The sequence below is a fragment of the Hyaena hyaena genome, unplaced genomic scaffold, assembly GCF_003009895.1.
Source record: "Hyaena hyaena isolate Hyena2069 unplaced genomic scaffold, ASM300989v1 scaffold_414, whole genome shotgun sequence".
Taxonomy (NCBI): Eukaryota; Metazoa; Chordata; class Mammalia; order Carnivora; family Hyaenidae; genus Hyaena; species Hyaena hyaena.
Genome location: NW_024081044.1, coordinates 215,229 through 227,056, shown reverse-complemented (window position 1 = coordinate 227,056; position 11,828 = coordinate 215,229). Strand labels below are relative to the sequence as shown.

The 11,828-nt window shown below is 43.3% G+C and overlaps 1 protein-coding gene across 2 annotated transcripts in view; it reads right to left on the bottom strand.

The window, feature by feature from the left end:
* Positions 1 to 3,948: 3,948 nt before the first annotated feature.
* The window catches only part of ADGRE3 (adhesion G protein-coupled receptor E3), a 48,856-nt gene continuing 40,976 nt past the window's right edge, over positions 3,949 to 11,828 (bottom strand). For both annotated transcript variants that reach the window (XM_039252353.1, XM_039252354.1), the window contains exons 12-16: positions 11,453 to 11,519; positions 11,135 to 11,226; positions 8,895 to 9,063; positions 7,509 to 7,604; positions 3,949 to 4,165 (exon numbers count right to left, since the gene is read on the bottom strand). In XM_039252353.1, the coding sequence (XP_039108284.1) occupies positions 4,157 to 4,165; positions 7,509 to 7,604; positions 8,895 to 9,063; positions 11,135 to 11,226; positions 11,453 to 11,519 (433 nt within the window). In that variant the 3' untranslated portion in view covers positions 3,949 to 4,156. The remainder of the gene's footprint in view (positions 4,166 to 7,508; positions 7,605 to 8,894; positions 9,064 to 11,134; positions 11,227 to 11,452; positions 11,520 to 11,828) is intronic.

The window sequence follows — 11,828 nt, the reverse complement described above, 5'->3', positions numbered from 1 at the left end:
ACTCATGTATAGCAGATGTGGTCATGCCCTACGTATATCCTTGATCCCCACATTTTCAGTGACGTCTAATGGCCAGCAGCTGCCACCAGAGTCCTCCTGGTCTGGCACATGGCAGGTGAAGGGTGCCAGCAGGGAAATGCTGTCTGGAAGGGTCTCAACCAAAGCCTGGACTTGGTGTACAGTATGTCAGCCCTTCACCCCCCAGATGATATGAGGTTGATCTCATCTCACCCTGAGGTCCCCACTGGGATTCAGCTTCCATTGCCTACAGGGGTAGTCTGCTTGATAACGCATCTTTGAACATAGCTTGGACTGGCTGCCTTTCTTTCTCTGACTCACGTCTTCACATTCCTGCTGGTGTTTCCTGGGATCACTTCCCAAATAAACTACTTACACCTGAATCCTTGTCTCAGCATTTGCTCTTGAGGGAATTCAAATTGAGACTCTCTGGGACAGAAGACCAGCCTGTGATGTGGTTCTGGCTTGCCTGGGGGGAAGGCGCTCCTGGGATGTGGGGTTCTCAGTGCTAAAGCAAGAAAAGTCCTGGACAAACTGGGATGTGTTGATTATTCTTATAGGAGGCTTGTATGGTACCAGAGAAACCAAGAAGAGAAAGCTTAAGGAGAAAAGGGGGTAAGGCATATGTAGATCAAACCATCATGTACAATTTTTATCTGTCAGTCATATCTCAATAAAGCTGGACAGAATTAAAATACTTGATTATTAAAAAATGAAGAAAAGAAGTCCAGTGCAATTAAATGTGACCCAAAGGTCAAGTGAGAAAAGATTGAGAAGCCTCCATCCTCAGCATAGAGGAAGTGTTTGGGACATTGAGCCATTCCTGGGTGTGTAGGACGCAGAAATCAGACTACAGTGGTTGAGCAGTGAGGGGGCGGCAGGAAGTGGGGATAACAGAGCGTAAACAGCTTTTCTAGAATGTTGAGTGGAGAGAAGTTATTGCAGCAGAGAGGATTTTTTTTTTTATGTAGAAGGGACTCAAATGCCTCCACCCTACTCTTCCAAAACCCACTATCATTCCCATGTCAGATCGCCTGGGTCTCCCAGACTAATTTTTTTCCTTCACAATTTTCATCTTTTGGCATTTTTATCTGTGCTTTGAGATATTTCTTCCACAGAGTCTTCCAAGCCACTAATTTGGCTGTTGATAGTGATCATACTCTTCTCTAATTCATCCAGAAACATTTCTCTTCTTATTTAGCCCATTTTTATTCAGTTCCAAAGAGCATTTTGGTGCTGTACTTGAATCTCCTTACATTCTTATTTTATTGTGTTCAATTCTTACTGGAATTAGTCTTGTTTTAAGTTGTCTGTCTACACTCCAGCAGGCCTACTTGATGGATGTCAGTTACATTGGGCTGTGTCCCCTTTCCAGCTGCTGGGACCTCTCTGTGTTGTCATTTCTTTTTGGGGCTCAGACATGGGAGTTGAGAACTCGAAGTAGGGACAGTTCCCCAAGTGATGAGAGGAGATGGGTTCTCCGCTCCAAGAGGTGCATGTGCACAGGCAGGTATGCAGAGACCCTCCTTGCTTCCCAGTCTCTGCTTCCTTCTAGATTCAGAACTCTTGGAAGAACACACACACACACACACACACACACACACACACACACACACACGGGAGTGATGCTGGCCTATCCCAGGAGGTCCATGGACCCCTGTGGGCCAGACTCTTCCTGGGATAGACGGTGTCTGATTTTCCACCTAGAGTGTTCTTCAGCTTATCTTGGGACTCTCCACCTGGTGCATGGGGGAGACATTTCAACCCCAGATCTCCCTTTGGGGTTTCCCCCCAAGATACCACCCTCATCTCTACCCAGCTGCCATTGGTCCCAGCAGACTTTGGGTTTAAAGAAGCAGATATATGCAGATATATTAGTGTGGGGGATGGAGAGGAATTGAGAAATGTACAAGTGGCCATTTTCCTAGAATCAACCATTTCTCTTCCTTTAGCACAGGGGCCAGCAAACTATAGCTTGGGGAGAGGTAGTTCAAATCCTGAGTGGTGCAGCCTGTTTTTTTGTATGGCCAGTGAGCTAGAAATGGTTTTTATATTTCTAAGAAACACACACACACAGATCCTGAAAAGTCTGAAATACTTGTTATTTGGCCATTGGCAGAAAAAGTTTGCTGACCTATTTTTAGTTTATTTATTTATTTAAGTTTATTTATTTATTTTGGGGGGGCAGAGAGAAAGAGGGGGAGAGAGAGAGAGAGAGAGAGAGAGAGAATTCCAAGCAGATTTCACACTGTCAGCACAGAGCCTGATATGGGGCTCGAACTCACAAGCTGAGAGATCATGACCTGAGATGAAACCAACAGTTGGATGCTTAACTGACTGAACCACCCAGGTGCCCCTTTAGTATATTTAAATACCACTGGGAAAGAATCAGGAGAGAGGATGTCAGAGAGATAGAAGACTCAAGACAGAGGGAGGAGATATCAGTGGAGAAAAGTACCCAAAGAGGCAGGAGGGGATGAGCAAAGCACAGAGGGAGGGGTTAGTCTTAAACAAGAGGACAGATCCCTTTGCTGTTGTGGAATAATGGGGGAAGGTATGGATGTAGATGTATTTGTAAAGGATGTCAGGAAGTTGGGGTAGTTTCCCTCAGCTGGTGTTTATTATCTCTGTGAAGTAGTAGACAAGGTTTTCTGCCTCATGTAAGGAGAAAGGTGGGGAGACTGAGGAAGGAAGTGAAAGATACAACTTTTCATGGGGGGATGTTGACTAGGTATGGGAAGAACAAGTGCCGGGTAGCATGGAGAGTCTTGTTTATGTCAGAAAGCATCTATCTGAAATGACTCCAAGATAAGTGATTCTGGGATCTCACTGCCCTGATAGAGAAGTGGTTGAGATGTGGTTTGTTCACAAGGAAGGATTATTTGGACTACAAATAACATTACTTGACCCAATGTGGCTTAGCAATAGGGTCTTATTTGTTTCACAGAGGAGGAAGTCCAAGGTTTGGTTCAGCAACTCAACAATGTCATAAAAGCCCGGATTATTTCCATCTTTCTACATCCTCAGTATTTACATGGCACCTTCTATCCAAGCATCGTATTATTGTATAGCAGCCCAAACCGGAAAGTCATGGGCAGGCTGTCCTTGAATTTGTCTTTGTTTCTATCAAGGAGAAAAAGTATTTTCTAGTAGATGTTTCTTATATCTCATTGCCTAGAAATGGTCCAAATGCACCCATCCTAAATCAATCACTATGGTTAGTTTAGATTGAGGTTTCTTGACCTCAGCACTACTGGCATTTAGAGATTGATAATCCTTTGTTGTGTGTATGCAGGGGCTATCTTGTTTATTATGGGATGTTTACAGCATCTCTGCCCTTTACCACATACATGCCAGTAGCATTCCCCTGCCTTTCCCCAGTCATGACAACAAAAAATGTCTCCAGATTTTGTCAAATGTCCCTATGGGTGGGGGGGAGGGAATCACCTCCAGTTGAGAATAACTGGGCTTAGACCAATATTAACTGGCTTCCTATGTCCAGGCACATGGCTGTCCCAAATCTGCAAATAACCAAGGTTCTGTTGACAAGGAGCATATGATATGGCAATGGCTGCTTAGTAAGCAATCTGTAATGACTGCCACTGTTGGACTGGTCCTGGATCAAGGTTTTCCAAGGTAATTATGGAATCAGAATGAGAGAGTAAGGTGTTGAGATTATGGGAGAAAATCATCTGACACGGTTGACCATGAGATTTAGCCTGGATAAGAAAGGAGGTAAAGCTGATGGTTTGGAAGAAACTGATGGTCTGAAGGACTGGATGAGTTTAAAGAGCAAGGTTAGGAAGAATGAGTGTAAGAACTTGAGGAAAAGCCTTTAAAGGGGCTTCTTGTTTACAAAATGTCAAGGGAGTATTTGCGATGGTCATGATTTGGGTACCTAGAGACAAGCACTGACTCAGCCCATGATAGTGAAGAGAAATCTGATGCAACACACATTTACTGGGAGCCCATTATGCAGACCAAACACTTAAGGAAGTAAAGGCTAAACATTTCCTCTCCAAGGATGTCATAGGTAATGATTCCGCTCGTCTTCAGCTTTGTTCTTCACAACGTCAGCCAAATCCATGGGTGTGACTTTCTATGTGGAGTTGAAGGTTCTAGTTTGAATATTTTCTCTTCAGTTCATCTGGAAAAGCAACCCCCCAACAGAAGATGTTTAGATTAAAGATAGATGGGAGGATGAAAAAGAACAAACCACCACCACCACCACCACCACCAATAAAACAGAAAGAGCAGAAGTGGATTAAAGGCAGAGAGTGTTACTGAAGTGGTAGGTTCTTTCCCTACTCAATACCATTTGTCAAATAGGCAGACTTCACACTCAGACAGAGCCCAAAATGGGGCTCAATCCCATGACACCATGACCCTGGGATCATGACCTGAGCAGAAATCAAGATTCAGACACTCAACTGACTGATCCACCCAGGCGCCCTGGGAAGCTCATGTTCTAAAGGCACCTTCTCCCTGATTAGGCTCCATGGTCAGGGCTTTATGGGGTTAGGCTGATTAAGGGGCTGATAAGCAAGCTGATGTGGGGGGTTTTCAGGCGAGGGGGAAGAGGCTTCTAAAAATCAAAGCACCACCTCTTTTCTTCCCTCCTGGGGACACAGTTGGATCTGTCATAGTGCTGGTAGGTGTGCTTTTGTTATTACAGTTGGATGGAAATGATATTGAGGTCATCTGGAGGGTCTGAACTGGATCGAACTGGTCAAAAGCGGGGTTATTGTGGCTTTTTCGGAGCCTGTTAGCAAGTCCCTGGTGACAAGAGCTGCATCCAGCAGGCGAGGATGACAGGAGTGATCATCTAGCATTTTGGAATCTTAGGACAGGTGTGGCCTTCTTCAGCTTAAATGGGAGAACTTCTTGGGGCGCCTGGGTGGCTCAGTCGGTTAAGCATCTGAGATTCAGGTCAGGTCATGAGCTCATGGTCTGTGAGTTCCAGCCTGTGCTGGATTCTGTGCTGACAGCCCAGAGCCTGGAGCCTGCTTCGGATTCTGTGTCTCCTTCTGCCCCTCTCCCACTTATGCTCTGTCTCTCTCTCTCTCAAAAATAAACATTAAACTTAATTTTTTTAAAAATGGGAGAACTTCTTAAAAATCCCAAATGAAGAATTGTTTTTTTTTAGTTTTAAAAAATGTTTATTTATTTTGAGAGAGGGAAGGGGGAGAGAGAGAGAGAGAGAGAGAGAACCTTAAGCAAGCTCCATGCTCAGCACAGTGCTCAAACCCATGACTCTGGGGTCATGACCAGAGCCAAAATCAAGAGTCAGATACTCAACTGACTGAGCCACTCAGGCACCCTGAATTTTTTTTTTTTTTTTTTTTTTGCTTTTTAATCATACTCTGTGCCTAGAAAAATAAAATCTTAAGAGATTCTTTCAATTAAAGTGAATGTATTTCTTACAGGGAGCTAATCCATATATTCCCCTTTCAAAGATACACTCATCTTATTCAATTTCCACAATGTTACATAACAATAATAAAAAATTTTCTTTCTTTATTGTGGGAAGCCAGTTACTGGAATGCTGGAAACTTTGGGAATTATTCTGGATTATCTAGGAAGTCTTTTAACGGTCGCAGCCAGCAGTCAGCCCTTTTTACAATTTTACTCTTATTGGGAATGATTTAAACCTAATACTCATAGTTTTTTGTTTTTTGTTTTTTTTCCTGATCACTTGACTTGCCCTAAGAGTTTTTTCTTTTTCTTTGTTTTTTAAATCAGGTGGAGGGAACAGCCTATACATTTTTATTACTAGTTTTACACATAGTTTTGAGTTAATAAAGTCCTGGCCATAGGAATACGTAGGAAACATGGTAACAGAAACATAAAGATGTCAAACAAAGCAAATGCACTCTTTCTAGGTAAAATTCTGGGAATGGAACAAAGTTTTATCAGAGGAATTAAATCACAGAATCAGTTTTCCACCATGCTTCATTTTCCCTCCTCAGCTGAGCATGTCCTGTGAATTCGTCAGCCCTAGCTTCACCCACTGGAATCACTGCGCAGCTGGCAGTAGTGGCATTTGTTTAAGACTTTTTTTTCCCCTGGTCCTGTTTTCCTTTTGGCCCTTTTGGAAAGATTTAGAATAAATTCCCCTTCCTGCTTTCCAGTTAGGGATAGACGTCTCATTAGTGGCGCAATATTTCCAGTGCTGAGAATATCACAGATTAGCTCAAAGAATGTGCAAAACCATGTGTCTCAATTCTGCTTATTTAAATTTTTTTAATGTTTTATTTTATTTATTTCTAGGAGAGAGAGAGAGACAGCGTGAGCAGGGGAGGGTCAGAGAGAGAGGGAGTCACAGACTGAAACAGTCTCTAGGCTCTGAGCTGGCAGTCAGCACAGAGCCCGACGCGGGGCTCGAACCCACGAACCGCGAGATCATGACCTAAGCGAAAGTCGGACGCTTAACCGACTAAGCCATCCAGGTGCCCCTCAATTCTGCTTATTTAAAAAACAAAACATTCGAAAGCTCCTTGGCTAGCAGATGTGGTGGGTGGACACGTGGGAGTATACAAATGAGATTAGGAAACATTTTGGATTATGAGTTTTGGAGCCCTTCTTGCTTATCTAGGGGCATATCTTCTTGGAGAAGTATGTTCTCTCATTTCTCCTAAAAGACACATAAAGGACAACTGTAGAGGGGTCCAAGGTAGTGCCAGAGGCTCATTCCTTGGTGCATTGAGTCTGAGTTAAATCAAGGGAAGAACAGATGAATACCAGCAATCAGGTTCCACGGAGGTCCTCTTTCTAACAGGACCATTTCCTCCCCCTGGAAGGTCCCATTATTCCATGTGCTCCTCTCCTATAATTATGTAGAGCAGCTGGGATGAGGTCCCTCTCTGGAGCCCTTTCCAGGTATCTGTCAACACCACTGGGGTTACATCCACCTGTCTACAGGAGAGCGGGATTTGAGGATGATGACCACTATGCTATGTCTGTGATTGTATGTCCCCCTCTCTCCCCCACAAAGGATTCTACATTAGATGGTAGTGGTGCTGGTGATATGTTTTACTCTTACTCATTTTTTTTTATTTCTAGGAGAGAGAGAGAGAGAGATAGACAGTGTGAGCAGGGGAGGGTCAGAGAGAGAGGGAGTCACAGACTGAAACAGGCTCCAGGCTCTGAGCTAGCTGTCAGCACAGAGCCCGATGCGGGGCTCGAACCCACAAACTGCGAGATCATGACCTAAGCGAAAGTCGGACGCTTAACCGACTAAGCCACCCAGGCGCCCCTACTCTAACTCATTTGTATGACAACAATATATACAGAAGCCAGGTTAAGCATTGTCAGTGATCGGGGAAGAGTCACTGAGGAACATTATAGTAAGAATGAGAAATGCAAACCAGGTCATCAGGAAAAGAGCTCTTTGTCATACCCTCCAGGGAAGGGAGCTCATACTAAGACACGGAGAGGGGGGTTTGGGTATCAAGGGAGGAAACATTAGAATAAATCACAAGTCCTCTTACTTCACTGGATCTTGAGTTTGTGCCAAACTTGGTGGAAAGCGTGTAGGTTTCAGACTCAGGTTTAGATGTCATGATCTCTCTGAACCATTTTCGGACCTGGAATATCAAGGAAAATACTGGAGTCGTTTTTGTTAACATTGGTGGGTGAATAGAAAAGCCAGTGAGTCAGGAAGAGAATAAAGGCATTATTAAAAAAACTTTTCCTACAACATGTGGCATATATGTACAATGAAATATTGTTCATTGAGCCTTAAAAAGGAACGGTATTCTGACACAAGCTACAACATGGATGAACCTTGATGGCATTCTGCTGAGTGAAATTAGCCAGGAACAAAAGGAAAATATTGTATGGTTCCACATACAGGGAGTCTTTTTAATAGTCTAATTAATTGAGCCAGAAAGTAGAATAGTGGTTACCGCTAAAAGAATGGGTGGAAGGATGGATATGTGGATAGGCAATGTGATAAAACAAATATAGCACAAAGATCATTGAAGTGATTGGTATATATGTGTTCCTTGCATAATTGTTTTAACCTTTTTATGTGTTTTAAAATGTTCATAACAACACGTTGGAAAAATTAGCTTGTTATTTAATGCCATCATAGAACTATTAAAACATATTAGTATGGAAACTATACCGTCACATGGAAATGTGTTTAAGAATTCATGTGTTTAAGTGGTGTGGTGGATTGCATTATAGATTTCAATTATTCACTCCTCTGTCATAGTATTATACTCCGTCTTAGCCTCATGGTGGGTGGAGTGTTCTGTTCCCTTGACTTTGGGCTTGGACGTATGACTTTCTTTGGCCAAGGGAATATCAGTGGAAGTGATTCAAGCAGGCCCACAAGGCTTGAGATGGCCTTGTCTAGTAGGGCTTGTCTTCTCGTGATTTTGCCATTGTCATGAGAAGAATGTATCCTAGGGAGCTGCTCCCTTTCCACTAAGCCTCAGGATGAGTCTCAAAGAGAAGACCTGAACATGATCTGCATCCTGAAACCAAGCCAAGCTGAGTCCAGACAAGATCAGCTGAACCTCAATCAATCTTCAGACTTGAGAATGAGAAAAGTAAACATTTGTGTTTCAGCTTTGGAGATTTTTGAGGTCATTTGTTACACAGCAGTAGCTGACTATTACAAACGGGAAAACAAGAAAAACATATTTGCTTGATGTAGCAATTATATACTTTCTGACAGCTGTTAATAAATTCATGTATCTTATAATCAACAACATCTTAGAGCAGAGAGAATATAGTGTTTACACATGGCTTGCAGCTTATATGAAAATTTAGAGAACATAGATTTAAATGATTCAAATGTTCATTACACAACATACTTCCAAATATGTCCTAACTTTACGACAATAAAAAAAGGGGTTGTTTTTCACCTGCTGGCTGAGAAGGCAGTAGACCAGGAAGATGAAGATGCCCTGTAGGCTGTTGATGATGGTGAAGAGGTACGCCATGACGTGGGCGGCTGGCCCCACCTGCAGGAGGCCCAGACACCACGTGCAGCCCAGGATGAAGAGCTGAGCCGTCGCTTTGAATGTCAGCATCCTGAGGGGAGTCATATACAATGCTGTGACAAAGCTAATAACGGACAAAGCTAATAATAATGGTTGTGTAGTTGTTACTGGTGAGGACTCTTGAGCTAGACTGGCTGGGTTCAAATCTAAGGCAGAACTAGCCAGCCTTGTGACCCAGGGAAGGTGACTTTACCTTTCTGTAACTCAGTTCCCTCATCTTTGTAATAGCCCTATTTCACAGGGTTGCTGGCAAGCTTAAACGGGACTCTCACCTATGTAAAGTATTTAGGACAGTACATAGAACAAAACTAGTTCCTCCATAAGGCATTCTAAAATGGGGTGCTTTTCTTTTTCAGATTCTGGGTCTCCCTCTCCCTCTGCATCACCCCTACCTTGCTTGTGTTCTGTCTCTGTCTCTCAAAAATAGATAAACATTAAAAAAAACGCTGGGTGCTCTTTATCTCTCTCTATACCATTGATAGATGAAGTGTCATATAATTTATTATTCAGCCAGGGAGGATTTTGAGATAAAAGTGGTGCTAATGAACAATTACAGTGGGTCAGCAGGCATAAACTGGGACTGTCTCAGGCAAATTAGGGTGTGATGTCACCTTACTTATGCATGCATATATTCCTAATTATTTTTTTTTAATATTTTTTATTTATTTCTAGGAGAGAGAGAGACAGCGTGAGCAGGGGAGGGTCAGAGAGAGAGGGAGTCACAGACTGAAACAGGCTCCAGGCTCTGAGCTAGCTGTCAGCACAGAGCCCGATGCGGGGCTTGAACCCACGAACCGTGAGATCATGACCCAAGCGAAAGTCGGACGCTTAACCGACTAAGCCACCTAGGCGCCCCAACATATATTCCTAATTAAAAAATACAGTAATATATAACTGAGGAAAGCTAGTTGGAGAACAATTTTTATAGTTGCTGTGTGCCTGTCTGTTCTACAGAAAGTGCACGGAAAAAGGTTCTGGGGAAAATATTTTCCATATCATACAGTTTGTTACCTCTGGCTTCCCTGGGAGGTGGAAGTAGTGGAGAAAGGAGGGAGTTAGCCACTTCGAGTTTTACTTTATATATTTTAAACTCTTTTGAAAAGAATTTTAACAGATGTGCTCTTTTTGTGATTACAGTGAAAACAACAACAAATTACATGTTCACGTAAAATGGGGGAAAAAATGAGAAAGTACCCTCAGCCCAAAATGTTTTGAAATAGTATTATAATTTTTTTATAGCTTATTTATTTATTTTATTTTTTTTAAATATTTTTATTTATTTCTAGGAGAGAGAGAGAGAGAGACAGCGTGAGCAGGGGAGAGTCAGAGAGAGAGGGAGACACAGCCTCTGAAATAGGCTCCAGGCTCTGAGCTAGGTGTCAGCACAGAGCCCGACACGGGGCTCGAACCCACGAACCGTGAGATCATGACCTGAGCCAAAGTAGGTCGCTTAGCCAACTGAGCCACCCAGGTGCCCCTGAAATAGTATTATAGAAAATACGTATTTTAGTCTAAATCCTTCCCAAACCTCTTGTATCTTGTGTTATGTGGCAGAGATTCCTGCTTCCACCCCTCCCCCCATCTTTTCTTCATTTTTGTGTTGGAGCCCTTTCCTTTATGAGTTGTTATCAAGGACACATGGCTAACCAGTTAGAGACTACATTTCCCAGCCTGCCTTGAAGGTAGTTGTCACCATGTGATCAAAGTCTAGCCATTGAGATTCTGGGCAAGTGCAACTTCTTCCCATGGATGGGATACTGGCAAAGACAACATCCTAGGGACTGTGGAACAACAGAAATAGAAAGGACTCGAGTGTTTGGATGACTCTGTGGGCCAGAAGTTCCCCACTAGCCCTGGACTGCTCACCTGCGGACTCTGACATGAAAATTTCACTCCTTTCTTGGGGTCTTTTTGTTACCAAAGCTTAGCTTGTACTACAGCTGATACAGCTTCTCATGAATTGTGACACTGGGAGATGCAGTGGCCTTGCTAGGTCCTGAAGCTCAGTTGTGGGGTGTATGTGTGTGTGGATATGTAGAGGGGACCCGTGGGAGGTGAGTTGAAGAAAGAGGGGTCAGAGAATTCCACTTACCCCACCTTACCTTACATTGTGGATGGTTGACACTTCACTATTGAGAGAGGAGAGTTTCCTTTTCAAAATCCAAAGGGTCAGGAGAAAAAATACTAAATTTACCTGCGAGAATGACACAGACCATGCAGAATGCAAGTTAAATCATGCACTGTATCCACTATAAGCGGCACACAATTCCTACCCTCCCTGCATGTGGGATTGAATTGGGGGCCAGTGGAAATAGCAGTTCATACAACGGGGAAGTGTATGTCCCTTGTCTTATCTTGCACCCAGCAAGACTGGCACTTCTCCTTCGGTCAGGAACATTGGAGCCAACAGTCAAACTCACACAGATAATCACGCAGACAGGGCCAAGGAAACTCCAGATGAATCCCTGGTTCAGGTCGAGCCAGCAGCTGGGAACAATGGGAAAAGGGGCACAAAGAGAGATCAGAGAAAGCGCATGAAACAAACACCTTTTCCTAACACTTTTCCAACATCACCTGAGAAGGGCAGCTGATGACACGAAGGCTTTGATTGCTCACTACCGCATGTTAACCTAACATCAAACATTTTATAATGTCCTGTTGAGGTTTTAGACCAGCAGTGTGAGGGTGGGGCTTCAGGGACAACCATTATCCCTATTTCACTAATGACTGAGACCTGAGGACTCGAGGTCCCAAATTACAGGAAAGATGAAGCTGGGGCCTAACCACAAAATGCCC